At 42.6% G+C, this 27,022-nt stretch overlaps 2 protein-coding genes across 3 annotated transcripts; both read left to right on the top strand.

The window, feature by feature from the left end:
- Window positions 1-210: 210 nt before the first annotated feature.
- On the top strand, window positions 211-2,285 carry LOC115113477 (fin bud initiation factor-like). The gene has a single exon (XM_029641178.2). It carries the CDS (start codon window positions 764-766, stop codon window positions 1,400-1,402), a length of 639 nt encoding a protein of 212 aa, XP_029497038.1. The 5' UTR covers window positions 211-763; the 3' UTR covers window positions 1,403-2,285.
- An 854-nt stretch (window positions 2,286-3,139) lies between these two features.
- LOC115113476 (gamma-butyrobetaine dioxygenase-like) lies at window positions 3,140-27,022 on the top strand. Of its 2 annotated transcripts, XM_029641176.2 has the most exons (8): window positions 3,140-3,271; window positions 4,439-4,878; window positions 6,897-7,011; window positions 15,054-15,252; window positions 22,968-23,073; window positions 23,227-23,423; window positions 24,618-24,784; window positions 25,041-27,022. In XM_029641176.2, exons 2-8 carry the CDS (start codon window positions 4,453-4,455, stop codon window positions 25,199-25,201), a joined length of 1,371 nt encoding a protein of 456 aa, XP_029497036.1. In that variant the 5' UTR covers window positions 3,140-3,271; window positions 4,439-4,452; the 3' UTR covers window positions 25,202-27,022. The 2 variants fall into 2 exon arrangements, with proteins under 2 accessions (XP_029497036.1, XP_029497037.1); XM_029641177.2 differs by lacking the exon at window positions 3,140-3,271 and having other exon boundaries at window positions 3,280-4,878.

Below are 27,022 nucleotides of genomic sequence, written 5' to 3'. Positions count from 1 at the left end.
AGTAGAATCTTTGAAATTGTTGCATGTTGCATTTAATTTTTGTTCAGTATGATTAGTCTCCAGTCTGTCAGGTATCAGGACTATAAAGCTAATGTAACGTGCCTGTTTTACAAAAGTAGGCTACCAGATGGAAAGGCATTCATTAAAGTGCATTGTGGGCCGAGACTGTATTCTACTTTGTGGGGATAGGAGGGCAGCATTTGTTTGGTCTTGTCTAGGCTGCATATCGGCCAGGACCGGGCCTGCAGTCAATTGAAACTGCGCTTCCTTTTAAGTGACGGAGCATGGATGTAATTTGAGATTTGAGAGAGGGTAGGCTATCATTAGTCAAAACCAAACGCGGTGCTTGAGCAATCCAGATGTTGATCTTAAAATTGAGTCACAAAGCTACGGTCAGGCACTTTAACATTTCTCTGTTTGATGCGTTTGGTAGGCTACTCCTGCGTGAAATCTTTGGGGTTTCTATGTGTAAAGTTAAGGGAACGTATTTCAAACTTCACGCGACTGTCTGTGGCTGAACCAACTGCTACTTTCCTTGAAAAATAGTTGGCAATACTTGCTGCATAGGCTAAACGAGGAGCGACCTGAAAGAAGATTTACAAATATCACAAAGCCTGTCTGGACACCTAGTTACTTTCGGTATTTTAGCTCATGGATACCACATGCATTGCAAGTTTAGAAATGTTTGATTGGTGAGCGAATTAAATAATATTTTATGCGCTCTAAAGGAAAGTATTTTCTATTGCTCACGCATTGCCAATAAATGGGTAGAATGGCTTTTCTACACTTACTCGCTATCGGGATGTTTTCATTACCGCTTAGTGGTGCGTTTTTTAACGGACCTCTGTATCCCGAGATGTCTAACGGCACGTTCCATCACTACTTTGTTCCAGACGGCGACTATGAGAATAACGATGATCCGGAAAAATGTCAAATGCTTTTTAAAATGACGGACGACCGAAAATGCGGTCTTGACGAGGACCACGATTCGGTAATCCGAGATGATTTCACGATCATCAAGAGACACATCGAAGACTCGGCCAGGGTGCTAGAGGGGATCGGGAAAAGCATTTCTTTTGATTTGGACGGAGACGACAGCTATGGAAAATATTTGAGAAGGGAGACGACTCAGATTGGCGAGGCTTTTACAAACTCCGAAAAGTCTCTGTTAGAACTGGAGGTGAAATTCAAACAGAGTCAGGAGAACGAGCTGAAGGAGGAGCACCGCATAAACGACGACTTTCTGAACATGGTTGTCCATACAAGAGACGTACTAAAAGAAACACTGTACATATCGGTGGGGCTGAAGGATAAACACGAGCTTCTCTCTCTCATAATTCGAAGTCACGGGACCAGATTGAGCCGATTGAAAAATGAATACATGAAGGTTAAACTTGGGTAAATTAGTTTAAACCGAGTTATAAAAGTAGTCTGACGAAAATAATATTGGTGAAATCCTGTATTTCATTGCATATTTATATTAACGGAGAGATAAAACATGCAGACAGAAATGATACCAGTGTTATTTATTCTAAAAATACAATATGCATAGGGGGGTTTCGCATGTCGGGTGAAATGTAATTCATGCAGAAATGCAGTTCATTTTGTGTTGGCCTATGGTTTACTTGTGGCAACATTACTTGGGCATTTGCAATATGGCGTTACGTTAAAATGCCTTGGCAATCGATAATTGTCGATGCCTTGCTCTGACGGGGGATTTCAAAGATGACTATTCATTCATCGCGATGACGTTGTCTAACAGTCGCAACAGGTGTTATTTATAGAGTATGTGACATGGCCTACCTACAGAATCCACTTGGCAGCTTGAGTGAATTTGGCTGGAAATTATTGAAATGTTTACAATGTATAACAATTTGCATTTTTCTTTTTACAGTAAGGCCAATTAACAAGAGTTTTATATAATAATTGGAACAATGCTTTCCTTGTTTAAACGTATAAGGTTGTGACTTATGATGTGTATATCCCTTTGCCTTTTTGTGGATGCAATATAGTTTGGGGAAATGTTCAGAGCATGTTATGGGAATAAATGTCAATATCTATGTGACAGAAGAGCTTAATTGTACTCGTTTTGTTTAGGCTAATATGTTTCAATATCTGCAATATCTATTGTTTTTCGAAATGATATATGTATGTGTGGCAACAAGTATGATAAACACTTAAGACTGCAGGCAGCACTCATGGACTTCAAACACTGTCTGTGGCAACATTCCTAACAGGTTTTGTGTGTTCCGTTTTTTAATAAAGATTTTGTGTTTGACATTCTACTCAGGGGTTTGGACACCTCGTTATTATAGACCAGACTGAACTACAACTGGTGAAACAAGTGATTTGCACAGCTTTCTAGGACAAACGATAGTTAGCAACTTTACAAATATTCTAAGGACATACTTCAAAGTGCCCCGACATGCCCACCAAGAAGTGTGTTATTACACACACACACCACTGTTTTCCCATGAGGAAGTAGCCTGTGTGCATTTGCTAGGAGGAGAGCCAGGCAAGAGGGAGGAATAGCCTAGAATTGCTGGAAATGATACCTGAAGACTTGCGTTAGCTCCCAGATCAAATGCCTAGGCAAGGAACTTGTCTTTCCTGTTCTCTTGCAGAATTACACTACTCGTGTGGTAACAGTTAATCATCTAGCACTTTCATAAAATAATTAAACACAAATGGAAACTACCTGGCAACAAATTGTATCGGAAGATAATTAGTATTATATTACAATGTAGCTATTATTGTTTAAAGTATTTTCTAAGTCAATACTTAACAGACAGTATTAAGGAAATAATTAGAATACTGTCACTCTCCACTAACAGGGTTCTGAGTAGTGTGAATATAATTTTAAGCAGGTGTTGCACCCAGTTCCAGACCACAGGCTAGTTTAATTCAACCGGTTACTGACCAACTACACTGGACAAGTCCAAACTGACACAACTGAAGAGCTGAGGTAAGAGATTGCTCTGCCATATTCTGTAATATGCAAACCGAGTGGGAGAATGATTAATAGCTATTGTAATTGTGATCGACTTCCTAAATTCCCAACCTTGATATTGGGACACGATAACCCTGGTCTGTTGATGTCATGTCAGCAAAGTTCACTGACTCAAAATCTCTGATGCCTCCACGACAGTGGTTATGTCATTCACCCACGTGCTAACCTTTCCCCTAGTTTGACAGTCCGCACTGCAATTTTGATAGACGCTTCGTTGACAAAGAACATTCAAAAGTTTAGAAGCCTACCAAAATAATACAGGTACATCCATTTTTCATACTTTTTTTTTTAGATACTACATATTGTAATGTTGCCGGTAAATATAGCATGTGTTGTCACTGGAATGTCTGGCTGCGTAGTGAAAGCAAGGTAACGTTAAATAAGTTATACAGTAACGTTAGCTCGCTGTCTCCACGTAAATGTATGGGATATATGCTAGCTAGCTCGCTAAAAACACTGGATTTTCGTAAATCATTCAATTAATATCAGCAAGCGAGCGTCCAATGTCAAATATTTTGTCATTGGAGGCTAAATTAAATGGTAATAGTAGCTGGCTAAGGTAACGTTAGCTAGTAGTAGAACGAGAGCTAGCCTGGGCATATAGCTACAGTAAACCTAGCCTAGTAGTTCAGACTCTCATAAGTACAAATTGTTTAAAATATATATATATAGTTTGTAAGGTTTCTCAAAGTACGGAATAACAAAAAATAAGGCGATATATTATATATATTAGCCTTTTTTCTAAGTCTGTGGTGCGAGCTGCTTCCGGGACGCTTGCCCATGTATCGACCTTTCACCTAGTTTCCAAAACGGAAACATTCAAAGTATCACAGAACAGTATTATAACAACTACAACAACAATTGTATCGCGCAATGTTGTGGTTTCCACTAGATAGCACAGCCACAACGTCAAAAATGGTCTATATCATAAAAAGCACGTTTTTTGTGTTAGCATTGTGTTTTTAAGGTTAGGGTAATGTTTAAAATCACATTTAAGAAGATACATTGTAGAAATGGTCCGGGTTTTTGACTTTGGCTGTGGTGTCTAGGGACAAGCCAATGTTGCCGCGCTTGTAAATAGCAAATGAAAGCAATTTTGGATACAAAAAATTGTAAGGTCCTGTTCTCCTCATCAGTGTGGTAGCAAGGTGCATTTAGTATTATTACACCTTTTGCCTCAAACTAGCCTATTTTAAATTGAACTTTTTTTTAAACATCTCAATTCCATTTATGGTGAAATATGCCTAGATAATACAATACATTTAAAACAATAATTCAAAAATAACTTCAAAGTAAAAAAACAACAAGTAATACTACATGCCTACATGTGTCTTGACCTGTACTCTTATTAACCGTTGGAATATTTATGATGACTTGGATCCCAGTGTGTACTGTCCTTTCCAATAACCCTTCTGCTCTCATCCGGAGGTCCCGGTTCGAGGATGTGGACGACCACTATAGCACGATGTACCCTGCCGACCATGCTCAAGCGAAGCTCCGTCTTGGCCTGCCATACCTTGAGGGCTGGGGGTAGGCCTGGTTGGGCAGCTGCCATCTCCTCATCTCCTTCTCTTCACCTGACCTGGAGGCAGCTCCGTGGGCACGGGACCCAGGCACCCTCCCCGCTCCCTTCCAACGCCCTGGGGGACAGCCCTGGGGTGAGGCAGGTCCGGGCCCTGGAGCAGGAAAGGCTGCTGGAGGTTGAGTGGGAGGGCAGCGGACAGAGCCTGTACCCATACACATGGCTTAGGGACAACTGTCAATGCCCACTGTGTACCCTGCAGTCAGCCCAGGCTCGCAGCTTGCTGCTCTCCCAGCTGGACATCCACACTGGGGTCGACCGGGTGCAGGTCACTGACAACAACAAGGTAACATATCTTGGATGAACTTATCTTTCCTCAATTTAACCATAAGGAGTGAAATGTAAAACAGACCTTATATCCATGTCAATCTAATGGCACTCATCCTACTCCACTTAAGTTAATTTATACTGAACAAAAATATAAACGCAACAATTTCAAAGATTTACAGTTCAGATTTTTTATTTTTTATTTAACTAGGCAATGACGGCATACCCTGACCAAACCCTAACACGAACTATGAAATAACACATCAGGAATCATGTAGTAACCAACAAAGTGTTATACAAAATATATTTTATATTTGAGATTCTTCAAAGTAGCCACCCTTTGCCTTTATGACAGCTTTGCAACCTCTTGGCATTCTCTCAACCAGCTTCATGGAATCCATTTAAATTAACTTAACTTTTAACAAGGCACACCTGTAAATTTGTGGAATTTCTTTCCGTAATGCTTTTGAGCGCAATCTGTTGTGTTGTGACGAAGTAGTGGTGGTATACAGAAGCTAGCCCTATTTGGTAAAAGACCAAGTCCATATTATGGCAAGAATAGCTCAAATAAGCAAAGAGAAATAACAGTCCATCATTACTTTAAGACATGAAGGTCTGTCAATCCGGAAAAGTTCAAGAACTTTGAAAGTTTCTTCAAGTGCAATCTCAAAAATCATAATGCGCTATGATGAAACTGGCTTTCATCAGGACCCCCACAGGAAAGGAAGACCCAGAGTTACCTCTGCTGCAGAGGATAAGTTAATTCGAGTTACCAGCCTCAGAAATTGCAGCCCAAATAAATGCTTCACAGAGTTCAAGTAACAGACACATCAACTGTTCAGAGGAGACTGCGTGAATCAGGCCTTCATGGTCTAATTGCTGCAAATAAACCACTACTAAAGGAAACCAATAAGAAGAAGAGACTTGCCAAGGGCCAAGAAACACGAGCCATGGACATTAGGCCGGTGGAAATCTGCCCTTTGGTCTGATGAGTTCAAATTTGTCTTTGTGAGACGCAGAATAGGTGAACGGATGACCTCCGCATGTGAGGTTCCCACGTGAAGCATGGAGGTGTGATGGTGTGGGGGTGCTTTGCTGGTGACACTGTCAGTGATTTTTATTTAGAATTCAAGGCGCACTTAACCAGCATGGCTACCACAGCATTATGCAGCGATACGCCATCCCATCTGGTTTGTGCTTAGTGGGACTATCATTTGTTTTTCAACAGGATAAAATATATTTTGATTTGATTTCTTTGGTTACTACATGATTCCATGTGTGTTATTTCATAGTTTTGATGTAGTCACTATTATTCTACTATGTAGAAAATAAAGAAAACCCTGGAATGAGAATGTGTGTCCAAACTTTTGACTGGTACTGGAGATATGATCCTGTTGGTCACAGATACCTTAAAAAAAAGGTAAGCGCATGGATAGGAAAACTCGTCAGTATCTGATGTGACCACCATTTGTCTCATGCAGCGTGACACATCTCCTTCTCATAGAGTTGATCAGGCTGTTGATTGTGGAGTGTTGTCCCACTCCTCTTCAATGGCTGTACAAAGTTGCTGGATATTGGCGGCACACGCTGTCGTATGCGTGATCCAGAGCATCTCAAACATGTTCAATGGGTGACATGTCTGGTAAGTATGCAGGCCATGGAAGAACTGGGACATTTTCAACTTCCAGGAATTGTGTACAGATCCTTGTGGCATCGGGCCATGCATTATCATTCTGAAACATGAGGTAATGGCAGCGGATAAATGGCACGACAATGGGAATCGCGTCACTGTATCTCTGTGCATTCAAATTGCCATTGATAAAATGCAATCGTGTTGTCCGTAGCTTATGCCTGCCCATACTATAACCCCATGTAAACCAATTTGTGCACATCATTTGAGAGAGGTGCAAGTGGGGACACTTCCGGCTGAGGAGCAAGTTTCACACATCCCCATGTGCTACACTAGTGTGAGCTTACTTTGGGAAAGGTTTGGGATTCTCACGCAAACCCTTCACCAACCTCTGTGGTTGTCCTCAGGTGTCCATAGTGTGGCCGGACCAGCACACCAGCGAGTTTGACCCAGAATGGCTGAGGAAACGGTGCTTCTCTCCTGCTGCCAGACAAGCTCTACAAGAGGAGCTCTTCCTAAACGGTAAGACAATTATGCCAAGAACTGCTATATGGCAATTTCCCCACTGTCGCTGAAAGTAGATATTCTGGAATAAATCAGGATAAATCATTTAAAAATACATAATTATTGAATTTGATCCAATCCCAAACTGGTAGGGCCTACATAGTTTCATAGCTCCTAGTTTGTGTTAAGCATGTGTTTATTGAAATTCACTGCTACAGTACACACACACACACGAACACACAATGCCAATTCACCCATGCTGACAGTGTCCATTCTATTTTTGTCTAGTCTAACAGTAGCTGACTGCTACAGTGCTCTGAAGACCCATGAGATAAATGCTTTTTGTTCTTGAAAATGTCCCTGAAGAATTTATCTGAAAAAAAGTAAGATTCTGTGCCCTCATACAGTACTTAAACCAAGCATCCCTGTTGTGCAAATTCCAATGTTACTTTTTGATTGACATTTTTCTTTGTGCCACACTAACTGAATTTTCAGTTCTTTAAAACAACTTATGCTACAGGCCACAAGTACTTTAGAAAAACATTATTGATACCAATAAGCGTATTTACTGTATATCAGTATTTGCTTGTTACAAGTGATCTAAATGGCCAGCTGGTTAGCTAAGTGTTGAGCACAGACTGTTAAACCTGAATATGTGTAACATCCAAGAATACATTTCATGCACCACACGCCGTGTCGTAATTAAAAATCCTTCTTTAACCCGTCTCCTCCCCTTCATTGATTGAAGTGGATTTAACAAGTGACATCAATAATGGATCATCGCATTCACCTGGTCAGTCTACTGTATGTCGTGGAAAGAGCAGTGGGCAAGGCAGTAATGAAGGCAGTAATGAAGGTGAAATGAAGGCTGGAGCTGCACTTCAACTGAGGAGAGACTAGATGGTGTTTCCACACGTGGTCCTGAAGGATCCACAGGTTTCAGTGGCTCCTGCTTTGTTTCCACTCTAGAGTGATTTAAAGACAGTGTGTGTGTATAGCAACCTTCCCACTCCCCCTTCCTTCTCTCCTTTAGTACCTGTGTAAGAGGTCCCCCCCACACACACACACACACACTTTGTAAGTGCAGGGTATTTGTTCTTCAACTGTTGCTAGCTCAGCACCAGGAGTGCTCCTACCAGACAGAGTTTAGCTCATGTTCTGTCTGGCTCTGTCTCTCACACACACACGCACACACACACACGCGCACCAGCCCCCTTGTCTCTGGGTTTAATTATATCCTCCTGAGGTCTGGTCTGAAATTCCTCCTGCCAAAAACCCTGGAAAAGTTTACGCTTTTAGATGGATGGATGGTGAAACAATGTTCACATCTGGAAGTTTTGTTACTCAAGTTTTGTTCACATCCCTACCTAGCTCCCTATAGGCCCCGCTCTCTCTTTTTTTCTCTCTCTCTAACTTTCTATTTCACTCTCTATTTCACTCACAGACAGACCTAGTTTGGAATATCTGTATGTTTTCCTTTTTCCCCAGAAGACCGGTAAGATTGTCAAAGTGTAGCACATGCGGGAGATGCCGAGGTTAATATGATAATATGAGCTGTGGGGGTGTTACTCAGACTGAATCACCCCTCACTTGTTTTTTTGCCTTTTGGTGTTTGTAGGAATTAGGAGTTTCCCCCTAAGCATTTACTTAAAAAAACTAAAAACATTTATATTTCATTTATTTACACAGCATGGAAATGGACCACATGCCTCCAATCATTTCTAATTATATGGGGTTCCCCAGACGCTGCTGCTGCTGTGAAAGTGTGCAGCCTGTCAATCTCTAGCCCAGAGGATGTCGCTTTCACACATGTAGACCAGACTACATCACTGAGGTATGCAGTGGCCGTATGTGAAATGGCTTAATAACTTGAGACCTTCGGCAAGGTGTGGAGTCTGTGTGCAGTCATGTTCAACCCCCCTCTGCCTCTGCCATATGGAATACTAATTAAAGGGAAGCTGAATGGAAGTGGATGTTTAGAGACACCGTTTTTAAGCCAAACTCAACTCGTTGAACCAATTTGCCCTGTTGTTTATCCAGCCCATGCAACTGAGGGGACCTTGTTCTGACCAGTCTTGGATTTAAATAGTAAGCTATTTGGCATTGTCGAGCCTGCCTCGAGTGCCAGGCGAGTGGGGTTTGCACTTATATTTAAATTATTTCAAGTACTATTTTTAAACCCAGCTCTGGTTCTGACCTCACTTAAATCGTCTAGGCTAGAGCTTGAAGCCATAGTGTGTATAGTATACAAGCAAACACTCAAAGACTTGTTTTGTGCACAGGGAGATTGGAATCTACAAGGAGTGTTTGTCATCATGATATTTGTTAGTGTTTACACTTCCTGTGAAGCTTACCGAGGACCTTAGCAACCGTGAGTTGTTATACCTTTGGAATAAGAAGGCAATCTAGGAATGGTACTATAGTAATTTTCGGTTTCTAAAACCCTTGTCTTGGTCGATGTGGCTTTTGGGTGGCTGTGGATCTGTTTCAATCACCCCTCCATGGGAAATATCGGATAGCACTCGTTATATTCCAACAGTAGTGTGGTTATTATTCCCGTTATTATTAGGCATGGTCTTTCTAGGCCTACATTATTAACATTATCAGTACAACCTTAGAAAAAAGGGTTCTTCGGCTGTTCCCATAGGAAAACCCTTTTTTGGTTCCATGCAGAACCCTTTTTGGATTCCATGTACAAACCTCTGGGGAAAGGGTTCGACCTGGAACCAAAAATGGTTCTTCAAAGGGTTTTCCTATGGGGACAGCCAAATTACCCTTTTAGGTTCTAGATAGCACCTTTTATTCTAAATGTAGTAGTCATTATCTTCTGTATGTTTATCAACTGTTCCAACTCACCGCATCCTGTGAACAGTAATCAAGCCTGTAAACTGGCACTACCGTGTCCTTAAGCTCTCTTTGAATGCTTGAGGAGGATGAGGATTATCCTCGGTGAATGACGTGGTGTTTTCTCACTTTCTGGCTAGCGTACTTTGAGCCTTTTACCTACCGTGAGGTGACGAAGCAGTGTTGGCTGGCTTATCCAAGAGGCCACAGTCTTTTCTCACACATCTTCCTCTGGACTCTTCTCTACCGACTGCTACAGAGCGTAGTGAGTACGGCCCAGGACATCACTGGGGCCAAGCTTCCTGCCATCCAGGACCTCTATAGCAGGCGGTGTCAGTGGAAGGCCCGCAAAAATTGTCAGACTCCAGCCACCATAGTCATAGACTGTTCTCTCCGCTACCAGATCGCCAAGTCTAGGTCCAAAATAGTTAACAGATTCTAACCCCAAGCCATAAGACTCCTGAACAGCTAATCAAATTGCTACCCAGACTATTTGCATTGCCCCCCCCCTTTTACGCTGCTGCTTCTCTCTGTTTATTATCTATGCATAGCCACTTTAACTCTACCTACATGTACATATTACCTCAATTACCTCGACTAACTGGTGCCCTCGCACATGGATACTGGTACCTCCTGTATGTAGCCTCGCTATTGTTATTTTACTGCTGCTCTTTAATTATTTTTTACTTTTATTTATCTATTTTTTACTTAACACTTATTTTTCTTAAAACTGCATTGTTGGTTAAGGGCTTGTAAGTAAGCATTTCACTGTAAGGTTGTATTCGGCGCATGTGGCATAAGATTTGATTTGAAATGTGTCAACACCTTTACTCACGGTCTGCTTGGTCACTACCATAGTGCCTACTGAGTCACTCTCTTCCCTGCGGTGCAGATTTAGGATCAACTCGCCATGCATCAGTTTAAAGCATCCTTTCATGAGATAAACAAGCCTAATCTGACTCTGGGCCAGTTGTTAGTGGCATAATGAGATAGATATTTAAGACTGTCCCTGTTTGGCCACCAAGGAATGGAACATTCTGATCTGATGTAGTTTTAGCAAGCAAGCCATGTTTGTAAATCGTAATAAAATAGGATAGAATTCTTTCTCACTTTTTAATGAAGACCTAATTGATAACTAGCTTGGCTTAGAGATGAACACAAGTATGAATATAAAAATAAAAAAAAGCTACTTAACGGCATAGATATTGCATTCACTAGGTTTGCTGTCTAAAGTACTCTCATCAGCTCAGTTAGTCCTAATGGGACTTGATTGGTTCCCGCTCATCCAAACAGCAGCTGATATGTCTTTCCTTTGACTTAATGGGAGTCTGTGTCTTCCTTGACTCATCTGGTATGAATTTAGACTCCCTCTGAACCTACGGGCTCTTGTGGCCGATACGTGAGAACACATCAGTTTAAAAAAAAACAAGGCTCCTAAAAACATAGCTGTACCGGTGCATCAATGGAAAAACACATATTTCCCCCAAACCTCACCATTTCCATGTACACACACTGATTTGTCGATTAAGAAGATGAATCTCTCCCGCTGAGCACATGCGCACGCACACACACACAGCGCCACACACGCACAGACATACACAGACACACACACTTGGATGCGTATGGTATGTTTCGGTGGATGTGTAACCAGGCCAGCACAGCACAGCACAGCTCAGTTCAGCTTTACTGCTCAGGAGAGTGATAAGGATATTAAAGATCTGAGTGGATTGAATAGGTGTAAGCAACCTGGGGAAATTCCATCCAGTCCATCTGAGGGTTAGGTCGAGCTATAACAAGAGGGGAAAGCTATTATTTCTGACTCCTATCCAAGTCTTCCAGATCTATAAAAAGCACTATGGGGTCGAGGTAGGGATTAGCGGGTCGGTTTGGAATTGGTCACAAGACTCCTTATTAAAGCTGAGAAGGCAGAGGTGGTTCTGTTGTGCAGGTTTCTCCATTAAACAGAGAAAGGTTAGTTTGTTGTATTGGATGGAGGGTGGGAAGCGTTCTCCAGAGAAGGACTAGCTGTGCCACGTCAGTTTAAGACAGGCTCTTTGTAAATGGGACTTCAACAGCTACAATGTTGCGACCTGCGTGTGTGTGTGTGTGTGTGTGTGTGTGTGTGTGTGTGTTTATGCGACTTCACTTCTCACATGATTGGATACAGGATTGTAGTTATTTTGCGGGAAACCTCCGTATTCAACTAGGTAACATTTCTCTGGCTGATTATAACACCCAATTCCATTCATCTAAAATTTCCGTACAGCTGCAGGCTTGTCCTGATAATTGTAGTGGGCACACTCACTGGCATCAGCCCCCTTTGCAGTGAAAGCACTGATGAATGCCACCATGTTTGTGAAGGCCTTTACCACATACAATATGGCGTCTAAATACCTCCAGTCAAAAAGAACTGAACTCCATGGTGGTGGCAGCATCATGGTTTGGGCCTGCTTTTCTTCAGCAGGGACAGGGAAGATGGTTAAAATTGATGGGAAGATGGATGGAGCCAAATACAGGACCATTCTGGAAGAAAACCTGATGGAGTCTGCAAAATACCTGAGACTGGGACGGAGATTTGTCTTCCAACAAGACAATGATCCAAAACATAAAGCAAAATCTACAATGGAATGGTTCAAAAATAAACATATCCAGGTGTTAGAATGGCCAAGTCAAAGTCCAGACCTGAATCCAATCGAGAATCTGTGGAAAGAACTGAAAACTGCTGTTCACAAATGCTCTCCATCCAACCTCACTGAGCTCGAGCTGTTTTGCAAGGAGGAATGGGAAAAAATTTCAGTCTCTCGATGTGCAAAACTGATAGAGACATACCCCAAGCGACTTACAGCTGTAATCGCAGCAAAAGGTGGCGCTACAAAGTATTAACTTAAGGGGGCTGAATAATTTTGCACGCCCAATTTTTCAGTTTTTGATTTGTTAAAAAAGTTTGAAATATCCAATAAATGTCGTTCCACTTCATGATTGTGTCCCACTTATTGTTGATTCTTCACAAAAAAATACAGTTTTATATCTTTATGTTTGAAGCCTGAAATGTGGCAAAAGGTCGCAAAGTTCAAGGGGGCCAAATACTTTCGCAAGGCACTGTACGTACTAGGCACTAGCTCGCTCTCAAGCAAACACACACAGCCTGACATTGTATCTCTGTTAAACATGGCTGGAAACTATGCAAGAGTCAGAGAGACTAATCACTGATTGGCTTGGTGGACTAACGTTACACGTTCCAGGAAATCAGAGCAGCAATTTTTGCGCTTGGTGAGAATTTGAGTGTCGAGCATTTACACACCAATAACCAAGCAGAACGTTCTGGGCCCTGCACCATCTGAACCCTTCTGGCCCGGGCCCACTGCCCAGCCAGCCGCTCTCTTATCCCATCCATCACCCACTAAAGGGCCTACCCGGGTTTAGAGCGCTCTCTGCTCGGACTCTCTCTATGCTCCTTTCCACTCCATTTTCTCTCGCTTTTTTCTCTGTCTCCATGTGTCTCTCCCTTCCTATTTTTTCCTCTCTCCTTTACTCTCCCTCTCTACATTTTTCTTGGCCCTCAAGGATTGAAATCGGTTTGTTCAAAACATAATGGTACTCGGTTTAAAACATAACAGTGAAGGTAGTTAATACTGATCTGGAGTCAATCAGTGATGTTAGCCGAACAAGTTTACCAGACAAGAAAATGTAAATTTACAGGGGGAAGGCCAGTTCAGCCAAAACTCCTAATTCGATACGACATGCTTTTACCTCTGCTGTTATGGCTTACTCTGTCATGTGTGATATCCAGAACCTCAGGGCTCTGTCCCTGAAGCACCGTTCTGCCTCTAGCCAAGAACTTTATGTCCCCCTTTGTGTGCAGATACATACCGGCTGGTCAAATGGTGCCTATGGGCTAGTCTGATTTCATGGAACTACTTGTAACATTGGAAGGAACTAGCCTTTATTCTAGAAGTTCCTCATACTTCAACCTTCTCTTTTTGTCGGTGACCCTCACGAATAGCCAGCCTTTAATAAAGATCTTATTTCCCTTCCAAAAATGTTTCAACCCTCTTCATTTACAGAGTTTGGATTGGGGGGGTTCTTGACTTTTTGACAGAGAGTTGTTTGGGAGATGACGGCGTGAAAGGAGAGGTAAAAACCTGCTGTGGGTTAAGTCCTCAGTATCAGTGAAAGAAATCAATGTATCTCGACGACTCACTGTTGCAGGTGAAAAGGGTCAGGATCATCCCCCAGAGTGACAATCAAGCTGCAGCATATTCCTGCAAAGCCCCTAGACACGTAGAGACTCCATGTGGTACCATAGCTCTACTCACAGCAAAGCTGCAAAGTCGAGCTTTCTGACATTTGACTTGGATTTTTTCCCCACTTAATCCTGATGAATTGCTACTGAAGAGGTTTGTTGTACCCCCCCCCCCCCCCCCCCCCCCTAACACTAACACACTAACACAGCCACACACACTAACTGAGCTCATGCCACTGGAGAGACACTCTATGGAAAAAGGGCTGGAGCCAGCTTGGTGCAAAGCGAAGCAGTGGGAGGCTTTTTCCACTGCTGTCAGTCAAGACATGCACTCTTCTCACCCCTTTCTCCCCCTTCCCTTTCCTCCTCACAGAGTATTCAACCATAGCGAGCTGGCCTCCCTCCCTCCTATCCCTTGGAGGAAACGTTTCATGGACACACAGACACATTACATACAGGCAGTACAGACTGTGGCCGGGAGCATTACACATATTGTCGTTAGAGTCCATTGTTCATTGACAGGCTGTGGTGTCTGCCCATATGGTTATGACAACCTGAGCTGTCCTGAAACCAAGGCAATCAAACCAGGACATTCTATTCTGTCCCCGACCTGCACCCCAGGCAGTTCAATCACTGCACAGAGCAGAAACTGTCAGTTGTCAATATTGGTAGAAAATGGCTGAAATTTGTATCTCTAGTTAAAGTTGCACTCTCTATGCATAGCAAAATTCTGACGTTGCAAAATTCCGGAACTTTACCAGGTTTTTCAGAAATCCTTCTTCAAGGATTTTCAGTTGAAGGATTCCCTCCCAGCGTATTCCCTTCTGATTCTGGGGAGCCTCCGTCTGGAATTTCTGAAAAACCTGGGAACTTTGACAAACTGATACGATACAGGACGGTATGATACAGACCATACAGGATGATACAATACTTTAATGAAGTGCATCTATCTCTATCTCCTTGGCTCTCTCAGAGCGTACGTACTGGGACTCAGAGCTGCGGATCCCCACGGCCAACTTCGAGGAGGTCCTCCACGACGACAAGGCCGCCCTGGCCTGGCTGCTGGCTCTACGCCGCGTGGGCATTGTCTACCTGAAGGGGGCGCCGGTGGAGCAGGGTCAGGTGGCCCGACTCAGCCAGAGGATCGGATACCTCCGATTGACGTTCTATGGGTGAGAAACCATGCCCTCTGACCTTATTAGCGTCATATATTCTTAAACTTAACCACGGTAATATAATTTCTATAAGCTCTGCATTATCCACACAGCTTTATATTTCCATCGCAGTAGATTTACTAGGGTGCGTTTTTTTAACTTTGCCATCATGTCCGATTTTTCCTAAACATCCTAATTATAGAAACCATTGCTACTCTCAGCTATCCGCTCCTTTGTATACTGAGGATAACATGGGCAGCCTGGTAAAACCAGACAGAACGCTACACTTTACACTTTTTGTAATCCGTAATATTTTTCAAGCCCTGCCACATCCGATGAGTGTCAGAGCCGGTGTAGTAAGACCGGTGACTGAGGTGGTATACTCCTCAATGCCATTGGATGAATCCCGGAGGAAACGTGCTAGCAAAACAGTCCTGTAGTGTAGCATCCGCGTCATCTGACCACTTCCGTATTGAGCGAGTCATTGGTACTTCCTGCTTTAGTTTTTGCATGTAAGCAGGAATCAGGAGGATAGAATTATGGTCAGATTTTCCAACTGGAGGGCGAGGGAGAGCTTTGTATACGTCTCTGTGTGTGGAGTTAAGGTTGTCCAGAGTTTTTTTTTTTTTTTGTCTTTGGTTGCACATGCGACATGCTGGTAGAAATGAGGTAAAACAGATTTAAGGTTGCCTGTATTAAAGTCCCCGGCCACTAGGAGTGCCGCTTCTGGATGAGCATTTTCTTGTTTGCTTATGGCCTTAAACAGCTCGTTGAGTGAAGCCTTAATGCTAGCATCGGTTTGTGGTGGTAAATAGATGGCTACGAATAATATAGATGAGAAAGTAGATAGTGTGGTCTACAGCTTATCAGGAGGTATTCTACCTCAGGCGAGCAATACCTCGAGACTTTGTTAATATTAGACATTGCACACCAGCAGTTATTGACAAATAGACACACACCCCTGCCCCTCGTCTTACCAGACGTAGCTGCTCTGTTCTGCCGATGCACAGAGAAGCCAGCCAGCTCTATATTATCCGTGTCGTCGTTCAGCCACGTCTCGGTGAAACATAAGATATTACAGTTTTCAATGTCCCGTTGGTAGGATAGTCTTAATTGTAGATCATCCAGTTAGTTTTCCAATGATTGCATGTTGGCCAATAATCAAAGCTGAGGTTGGAACAACAAGCATCCCACAGCCAGCAGTTAAGCCCAGGTCGGTGGAAGCTAACAGCTGTGAACCAAAGCAAGAGACATGTCATTAAAGAAGCTGCAGTTTTTGTTTATTTAAAAAAAGAAGCTGCAGTATTTATGTCTTCCACAAATAACAACCCAAGAGACACAACAAAATACCAGGGCACATATTTGCATATATTTGAGAACAGAGACTCCATGCCAAGAGCAAAGAAGAGACCTAGTATAATTGTTATTCATCACCTGGATTCGGTCTTATGAAGCAACATTTATTTTTTATTTTTACATTGGATAAAAGTAGAGACCCAGTGCAACAAAATGGTATATCATACACAGCATTTTTGAGGAACAATGGGAAAGTAATTCTGCTTTGAAAGTTGATACACTCACTTTTGAGAAAAGGGCCTTTTGAATGTTTTGGTACCTACTGGAGAGCTCTCCTTTGTCTACACCAGTAGTTCCCAAACTTTTTATAGTCCCGTACCAAACATCCAGCTGCGTACTCCCTCTAGCACCAGGGTCAGCACACTCTCAAATTTAGTTTTTTTGCCATCATTGTAAGCCTGCCACACACACACTATACGATACATTTATTAAACATAAGAATGAGTGTGAGTTTTTGTCACAACCCGGCTGACAAAGAGCTCTTATAGGACCAATGCACAAATAATAATATAATAATAATCAATAATTTTGCTCTTTATTCAACATCTTACATATAAAACCTTGTGAATAACTCACCACAGGTTAATGAGAAGTTTGTGCTTGAAAGGATGCACATAACTCTGCAAGGTTGGGTTGTATTGGAGAGTCTCAGTTTTAAATCATTTTCCATATTTCATTTCATGGTAGTGAGGGCCGAGAATCCACTCTCACATAGGTACCTGGTTGCAAAGGGAATCAGTGTCTTAACAGCTCGATTTGCCAAGGCAATAAACTCTGAGCGCAGCCCAATCCAGAAATCTGGCAGTGGCTTTGATTAAATTCAATTTTCACAGAACCGCTTGTTGCAATTTCGATGACGCTCTCTTGTTCAGATATCGGTAAGTGGACTGGAGGCAGGGCATGAAAGGGATAACGAATCCAGTTGTTTGTGTCATCCATTTTGGGAAAGTACCTGAGTAATTGCGCACCCAACTCACTCAGGTGCTTCGCTATATCACATTTGACATTGTCCATAAGCTTGAGTTTATTTGCACACAAAATAATCATACAATGATGGAAAGACCTGTGTGTTGTCCTTGTTAATGCAGACAGAGAAGAGCTCCAACTTCTTAATCATAGCCTCAATTTTGTCCCACACATTGAATATAGTTGCGGACAGTCCTAGATTGATTATAATCCTAGATTGATTATTCAGACGAGAAAAAACATCACCCAGATAGGCCAGTCGTGTGAGAAACTCGTCATCATGCAAGCGGTCAGACAAGTGAAAATTATGGTCAGTAAAGAGAACTTTAAGCTTGTCTCTCAATTAAAACATGAGTCAATACTTTGCCCCTTGATAACCAGTGCACTTCTGCATGTTGTAAAAGCGTTACTTGGTCGCTGCCCATATCATTGCATAGTGCATGGCTTGCACACGCTTTACCACTCCACTATGTCTTCCTGTCATGGCATTTGCGCCATTAGTACAGATACCAACATGAGCAACAACTACGTTTGGCTACATACAATCCGTTAGTGGAATTCCCGCGAGAGAGTAATGGTTAATGTGATTGGATGTTCATTATTTGACTACGCTACCTGTATTTAACATTGTGTTGTAATTTTGCTGAACACTAGATGGGCTAACTCAGACGAGAAAAAAGCCTCACCCAAATGTATATAAATGGAATTTAAAAAAGAAGAAGTTTTATTTAATGCAAATTTGTATTTTTATTTTGCGTACCCATGACGACATTGCCCGTTTGGGAATACTTGGTCTACACCCATTCAGCATTGTTCACACCCTCTTAAGCCAGCCCAACACATCTCGTTAAGGATTCACATGAGGTCATGTGCTAAACCGTGAGTAGTGTAGTAAAGATTAAGACTAAAAGTGGTAGTAGCCTACAATAAGGAAAGAGTCCAGGTAAACAGAAAGTGTCCAGGTGCTAAAAATATTTGATAAATATTAGATGACACTTACCCAGACACACTAGTCTAAATTGATGTGAAATAAATGCTATAACCCCCAGCCACATCCAGTGGTGGAAAAAGTACTAAATTGTCATACTTGAGTAAAAGTATAAATCATTTCAAATTCCTTATATTAAACCAGATGTTTTTTTAAATTATTGACAGATAGCCAGGGGCACACTCCAACACTCAGACATAATTTACAAACGAAGCAGTTCTGTTTAGTGAGTCTGCTAGATCAGATGCAGTACGGATATTCTCTTGATAAGTGTGAATTGGACAATTTTCCTGTCAAAATGTAGCAAGTACTTTTGGATGTCAGAGACAATGAATGGAGTAAAAAGTACATTTTATTTTGGAATGTAGTGAAGTAAAAGTTGCCAAAAATATAAATAGTAACGTAATGTACAGATACCACCAAAAAATACTAAAGTAAAAATACTTTAAAGTGCTTCTTAATAAGTACCACTGCTAAAGTGCCTTCACACCAGTACATTAACATACTTTATATACTGTTACACACGCACTTATCACATACAGTTGAAGTCGGAAGTTGACATACACCTTAGCCAAATACATTTAAACTCAGTTTTTCACAATTCCTTATATTTAATCCTAGTAAAAATTCCCTGTCTTAGGTCCGTTAAGATCACCACTTTATTTTAAGAATGTGGAATGTCAGAATAATAGTAGAGATAATTATTTATTTCAGCTTTTATAACTTTCATCAAGTTCCCAGTGGGTCAGAAGTTTACATACACTCAATTAGTTTTTGGTAGCTTTGCCTTTAAATTGTTTAACTCGGGTCAAACCTTTACAACCGTCTACAACCCACACAAGTGGCTCAGGTAGTGCAGCTCATCCAGGATGGACCATCAATGCGAGCTGTGGCAAGAAGGTTTGCTGTGTCTGTCAGCGTAGTGTCCAGAGCATTGAGGCGCTACCAGGAGACAGGCCAGTACATCAGGAGACGTGGAGGAGGCCGTAGGAGGGTAACAACCCAGCAGCAGAACCGCTACGTCCGCCTTTGTGCAAGGAAGAGCAGGAGGAGCACTGCCAGAGCCCTGCAAAATGACCTCCAGCAGGCCACAAATGTGCATGTGTCTGCTCAAACGGTCAGAAACAGACTCCATGAGGGTGGTATGAGGGCCCGACGTCCACAGGTGTGGGTTGTGCTTACAGCCCAACACCGTGCAGGACGTTTGGCATTTGACGGAGAAAACACCAAGATTGGCAAATTCGCCACTGGCGCCCTGTGCTCTTCACAGATGAAAGCAGGTTCACACTGAGCACATGTGACAGACGTGACAGAGTCTGGAGACGCCGTGGAGAACGTTCTGCTGCCTGCAACATCCTCCAGCATGACCGGTTTGGCGGTGGGTCAGTCATGGTGTGGTGTAGCATTTCTTTGCGGGGGCCGCACAGCCCTCCATGTGCTCGCCAGAGGTAGCCTGACTGCCATTAGGTACCGAGATGAGATCCTCAGACCCCTTGTGAGACCATATGCTGGTGCGGTTGGCCCTGGGTTCCTCCTAATGCAAGACAATGCTAGACCTCATGTGGCTGGAGTGTGTCAGCAGTTCCTACAAGAGGAAGGCATTGATGCCATGGACTGGCCCACCTGTTCCCCAGACCTGAATCCAATTGAGCACATCTGGGACATCATGTCCCGCTCCCTCCACCAACGCCACGTTGCACCACAGACTGTCCAGGAGTTGGCGGATGCTTTAGTCCAGGTCTGGGAGGAGATCCCTCGGGAGACCATCCGCCACCTCATCAGGAGCATGCCCAGGCGTTGTAGGGAGGTCATACAGGCAAGTGGAGGCCACACACACTACTGAGCCTCATTCTTTGACTTGTTTTAAGGACATTACATCAAAGTTGGATCAGCCTGTAGTGTTTTTCCACTTTAATTTTGAGTGTGACTCCAAATCCAGACCTCCATGGGTTGATAAATTTGATTTCCATTGATAATTTTTGTGTGATTTTTGTCAGCACATTCAACTATGTAAAGAAAAAAGTATTTAATAAGAATATTTCATTCATTCAGATCTAGGATGTGTTATTTTAGTGTTCCCTTTATTTTTTTGAGCAGTGTATAAAGTGGCATTGTTTAAAGTGGCTAGTGATACATTACATCAAGATGGCAAGATGCAGTAGTTGGTATAGAGTACAGTATATACATATGAGATGAGTAATGTAGGGTATGTAAACATTATATGAAGTGGCGTTGTTTAAAGTGGCTAGTGATACATTTATTACAATTTTTCCAGTGGCTGGAGTCGAGTCAGTATGTTGGCAGCAGCCACTCAATGTTAGTGATGGCTGTTTTAACAGTCTGATGGCCTTGAGGTAGAAGCTGTTTTTCAGTCTCTCGGTCCCACCTGTACTGACCTCACCTTCTGGATGACAGTGGGGTGAACAGGCAGTGGCTTGGGTGGTTGTTGTCCTTGATGATCTTTTTGGCCTTCCTGTGACATCGGGTGGTGCAGGTGTCCTGGAGGGCAGTTAGTTTGCCCCCGGTGATGCGTTGTGCAGACCTCACTACCCTCTGGAGAGCCGTACGATTATGGGCGGAGCGGTTGCCGTACCAGGCAGTGATACAGCTCGACAGGATGCTCTCAATTGTGCATCTGTAAAAGTTTGAGTGTTTTTGGTGACAAGCTGAATTTCTTCAGCCTCCTGAGGTTGAAGAGGTGCTGCTGTTTCCAGTCACCTTGCCCTGATTAAAAGCAGTGGTTCGCGCTTTCAGTTTCCCGCGAATGCTGCCATCAATCCACGGTTTTTGGTTGGGGAATGTTTTAATAGGCGCTGTGGGTACGACATTACTGATGCACTTGCTAATAAACCCGTTCACCAAATCAGCGTATTCATCAATGTTGTCGTTCCCCGCAATGCGGAACATATCCCAGTCCACGTGATCAAAGTAATCTTGAAGCGTGGAATCTGATTGGTCATACCAGCTTTGAACAGACCTGAGCGTGGGAGCTTCCTGTTTTAATTTCTATCTATAGGCTGTAAGCAACAGCAACAAAATGGAGTCGTGGTCAGCTTTTCCGAAAGGAGGGCGGGGGAGGGCCTTATATGCGTTGCGGAAGTTGGAATAATAATGGTCTAGGGTTTTGCCAGCCCTGGTTGCGCAAATGATATGCTGATAGAATGTAGGGAGCCTTGTTTTCAGATTAGCCTTGTTAAAATCCCCAGCTACAATAAATGCAGCCTCGGGATATGTGGTTTCCAGTTTACATAGAGTTAAATGAAGTTCGTTCAGGGCCATCAATGTGTCTGTTTGGGGGGGGTAAATTTGTTAATGTTAACGTTAGCTAGCAAGCCAGCCATCAAACTCCAGCTGGCTAGCTAACAGCAAGTCTTAACTTTCAAAGAAAACAACTTTCTGACAAAATTAGAAATGTATTATATCTGAAACTGTAGCTAGATTCTTACCCATATACATGGATGAAAGCTTCATGGCAGATTGCAACCCCTTCATAAGACATCCTGTGTTGTTTCCGTTTAGTTTGCACAGCTTGTTTGGCCCGTTATGTTCCACTGATTTCAAAACTCTGTGTTCTTCTTCCGTGATAACAACTGTTGATCGCCGTTTCTTCGCCATCACTGTCATCAGAAGACTCTAGAATCTTCTTCAATGAAAATGTTTTTACCTAAATCAGGGATTTCTTCATTGTCTGATTCATTTTCCGTGAGATTCAGCATAGCACGATCGTCCTCCAGAAAGTAGTCCATCTCAACTTTTTCCCACTGACCTTTGTCGATAGCCCCTGATAAATTCAGGGCAGCAACGTTGAGAGCAGTAGCAACATATTTGCAGTTCTCCATGGCTAACGTTATATCTTTAGAAAAAAACTGCAGTAGAAAGGATTATCTGCATATAACGAGCAGCTAATTTTATAGACACAAGATGCTACACCACAGACCAATCTGAAACTCACCTCTCAGCATGTCCAGCCCACTCATTATCTCAGCCAATCATGGCTAGCGGGAAGGTTCCTGACTTTTTCTTTGGCTCAACCAACTAGGCTCTTAATTTAACAACTTTCTTCGTATTTACAGATGGCATGAAAGCTCACATGTTAGAGAAGGCATTTCTGTCTGAAAACACATTTTGATTTAAAAAAAAATGTACGTTCAAACGGCTCTCCTGTGAAGTTGTGACTTGCGACATACGCCTAGTTTCCTGAATCGGGTCACAATTGACATACTATTTCAACAGTATCCATTTAACAAAATACTAGAAATGTAGGATGATGAGTAACTTTTTCCATGTCCTGTTGCTCTCGAACCTTTTTAATGTTTCCAAAGAGAATGCCTTGGTCATTAGTGCTCAACACCTTTGTGATGAGATAATTAGTTAATAATCATTAATAATGGACCTTTCTCAACTTTTCTCATTCCTTTAACAGGCACACATGGCAGGTGCAGGACAAATCCCAGGCTAACAACGTGGCCTACACCTCTGGCAAACTCAGTCTCCACACTGACTATCCAGCACTGCACTACCCACCTGGAGTGAGTAGACAGGATCCACCATCATGTTCATGAAATCTACATTAATCCTCTCCTTTCTCACTATCAGTCAGACACCTGAGTCATATAGATGTTTGTATCCTGTATGGGATGGCAGTTAGCAATGGTACTAATATCCTGTATGGCTATTTGCAGGTGCAGTTCCTGCATTGCCTGAGCCAGGCTGGCGAGGGCGGGGAGAGTGAAGCGGTGGACGGCTTCCACATGGCAGATCAACTGAGGAAAGAAGACCCCGAGGCCTTCAGGACCCTCACCTCCCTGCGGGTGGACTTCACCGACACAGGGTCCGACTACTGCGACTTCATGGTGCAGTCCAAGAACCACATCATAGAGTGAGTGAGCGCCACACCATTAAAAGACATGGATGCAATGGCTTGTTTTTCACACACATAAGAGCCATCACTCAGCTTACATATTAATGTGACTTGACAGAGGTCAGTCTAGAACTGCTCCAGGTAGCACATGGACCAAAATACAGACAAACAGTCACATTCTCAGGATTATCTTAAAGCTACATGGATGTGATTTAGGAGCTTGAAGGATATTTGTCGCCATCTGCTGCTCAGAATGTAAACTGCAGTATAAATGTATAATATACAACCTTCAACCAATGTTCACTCTAAGCTGTGCGCAGGCGCCCAGCTCCCTTGACTGCTGCGCAGAATAAATATCAGCTCGCGCATTGCCATATATGGATCTGTGTCATTCACTTTGAACTGGACTGTGTTTACAGCGTGAGTGGTTGTGTGTAGATGCGCTTGTTTTGAGATCAAAGCGAGGACTACATGTAGCCACCTGTGCACATTTGTTCATATTCTTTGCTAGTTAGTGAGTTATTAGTCCAGTTATAGCTAATGTTTTGTCAACAATGGAGGAGTGGTTGCTTCCAACAAGAGCACAAAATGTGTGCATTTCTAGCCATCTTTGAAAAGCTAGTCAGCTAATAATAATGAATTTAGTGGATTCTTGCATCAAATCACACAACATTTTCAGTCACCTCCTTGTCTGAAGGATAAGTAGCTAAACAGCTTAATATCAAGCCTTTTTTTCAAAAGTCTCATGGAATGTAGACCTACTTTGTACATCACACATTTGCTGCTGTTATGGGATGCATTTTTCTCCATTGTTTTTGATTTATGATCAAATAGCCACAGTAGCCTACTTGGCCACTGTTAAAACTGTAACTTAAAGCAGGTACAGCCTCAGTGTTCACCATAAACGCTCCCCGGAAGTTGCACAGAATGTTGCTCGGTGCCCAACATTTTTTGAGGGAACATAGCCTCCAACTGATGGGTTAAGAAGATGATTTTAAGTGAGCGAGCAAGGTCACTGTGGGAATTGTATATATACTGCTACTGATCGTATTTATACGATTGTATCAGATATGTACATCTGACACTTGACAACTGCTGAGTCTTATTATGCAACAAGATCTAGATGTCCAACATGCAATCTTTTTCATAGTTTTCAAAGGTTGTCACACACCCACACTTACTAACAGTGGCACCCCTCCTCTCTCTGAACAGTGTTGACAGTGATGGGCGGGTGGTCCGGATCAACTACAATAATGCCACCAGGGACTCTGTGCTGGACCTCCCCCTGCACCAGGTCCAGGCCTTCTACAGCTCCCTCAAGGCCTACGTCCAGCTGATGATGCGACCAGAAAACATGCTCACCTACAAGATGGAGCCTGGTTAGTGTGTGTGCATGAGTGTGCCCCTTCAACATTAGCAGTTAAAGTGAAGCTTCCCTGGATAAAAGTTGGCAATATGAATAGGATTGTATTGTAAAATATTGCAGAGATGGTAGATGTCTATGACTATTGGTTATCTTTTATGTGAAATACTAGCACTTAAGAGGTAGCCTGTTCGTTTTAACTTTCATCTTGAAATATCTGTATAATATTGGTTGAGTACTGAGTCGGCATATCCCTCCACCTCCTCCTGCAGGCGACCTGGTCACCTTTGACAACTGGCGCCTGCTCCATGGGCGGAAGAGCTTTCAGAGCCACCCAGACCGGATGAGACACCTGGAGGGAGCCTACCTGGACTGGGACGAAGTCATGTCTCGCCTGCGGATACTCTTCAAGTCTGTCCACGGAGAGAGCTAGACCCGCCAATCCCCCAGAGCGAAGCCTCCTCCAAATATATAGAACCTCGTCAATCTACAACAGGGCTCTCCAACCCTGTTCCCGGAGAGCTACTGTCCTGTAGGTTTTCACTCCAACCATAATCTAGTGCACCTGATTCTAATAATTAGCTCGTTGATAAACTGAATGAATCAGTTTAGTTGCAACTGGGAGTGAAACCCTCCTGTAGGTTATCTCTCCAGGAACAGGGTTGGAGAGCCCTGATCTACAGAATTTATGAGCATCCAAAAGAGGCAGAGGCTAATTGTCTAGCGGGCTACCGCTACTCGTGTGTGGGTCAAGATGGCTGCCAGTCTTTTGAACAGAGTGACATGTGGGCAAAGTGCAAAAAGATGGGGGAAAAGGGTTGAGCACTTCCCTAAATGATAAACACTCCCCTTTATAAGTAGCATACCTACGAAGAATCTGTCTTTAACTGTATGAAGCTGGTAGACTATAGTGCCTTTGTTCCTAGGGTTGTGTAAGCGAACATATTGAGCTATTTTTCTAATCCTGTGTTCTGCTGGTCAAAATGTTGTAGCACTTTACTACATCAACTTCTCAATGTCTTAAGGGTGTCATAACAACAGGTGATGAAGTTTTTGACATTTTCTACCTCTTGTATCCAGTAGTATAGTTCAGTTTCAGCCATCTAACCTTAAGAAAAAAATAGTGTATAGCACTAGTATCAGCCCCAGAAATCAATCCTTTTTTAGTAACTCTCTCAACAATAACTCTCCATATGTCAAATGTATGCACATGCAAGTTTGGATTAAAGCATCTGCTAAGGGATTAATCTAAATGTACAGAATGGTTACCTGGAGGAAATTGGGGTAGGGTCTTGCTTTTTCAATTTCAGTCAAGGGGAGGGTTTAGTATTTTTTTTTGTTATCTAGTCCAGGGGGAGGGTCATGTAACGTGTAATTTCAATATTGATCAATGTTTTAGAATTAGTTAGTTATTAGGCTACATTTTGATGTGTGCCAGATGCCGCCCCTTTTCTCTGATTCTCCCGCTGGGTGCTCAATATCAAGTGTGCATATAGACTCTTTAGTGTAGTCTCAATCAAATGATCCATAGCCTACGAAGTGCATGCTCAGAGAAGCACAGAGCAAAGTTATGTTTCTAAGATAGCTGATGATGTTGTAAATACAACTTGGCTGCGTTACACACCGCAATGGATATTCCAACCTGGAGCCCCTGCCTGCTCTTGCTGATCAGAAACGTTTTTGTGTGCTGCCTAACCAATGGCTGTGCTGTGTAGGGCTACAGTTCTCAGGAGGCTTCTACAAATGTAAAAAAAAACAATCTTGCGCATAGACTAGCCTATGTTCTGTTCAGTTTGAGAAGGAGAGCGCAACAATATGTTTCTCGAGTAATTTACATCGTGTTGCTGAAACTTGAAGCAGCAGCCGCGGTACAATCAATCAGAAATAGACAGCTCATGGTGCTGAAAATAGGCATTCATTTCAGCAGTTTTCATTTGAATGTGACTTTGTTAAGAGGGCTTTGTGTTGGAAACTATTTATTCCTATTTAAGAAAGAGGTAGGTCTACCTGTTTGATAGATGAAATTAGGCAATAGAATGCTATATCCATATATTTGTCGCTTGTTCCTCCACCTGCTCTTTAAATATCCAACCTCCATGTCGATGACAGGCTGTTAAGTTATAACCAAGACTCGAATTGACGGGGTATGAAAGGGGATGCCATCCCACCTACCTTTTATTAAAGAAAATGGCAAAAATCACAGACTTTTGTTCGCTTAAGATTTGGAATCAAATTAAAGTGATGTTTAACAGTG

This window comes from Oncorhynchus nerka, linkage group LG28, assembly GCF_034236695.1.
Source record: "Oncorhynchus nerka isolate Pitt River linkage group LG28, Oner_Uvic_2.0, whole genome shotgun sequence".
NCBI lineage: Eukaryota > Metazoa > Chordata > Actinopteri > Salmoniformes > Salmonidae > Oncorhynchus > Oncorhynchus nerka.
Note: the sequence above shows the minus strand (reverse complement) of the source record. Positions and strands in the feature narration are given on the sequence as shown.

Bases quoted from the DNA above. Each gene is read 5' to 3' on its own strand.
- LOC115113477 (XM_029641178.2), top strand. From the start codon at position 764: ATGGGTAGAATGGCTTTTCTACACTTACTCGCTATCGGGATGTTTTCA.
- LOC115113476 (XM_029641176.2), top strand. From the start codon at position 4,453: ATGTGGACGACCACTATAGCACGATGTACCCTGCCGACCATGCTCAAG. The intron at 23,074-23,226 runs GTGAGTAGACAG...GGCTATTTGCAG, and splicing joins CACTGCACTACCCACCTGGA to GTGCAGTTCCTGCATTGCCT. The intron at 23,424-24,617 runs GTGAGTGAGCGC...CTCTCTGAACAG, and splicing joins TCCAAGAACCACATCATAGA to TGTTGACAGTGATGGGCGGG.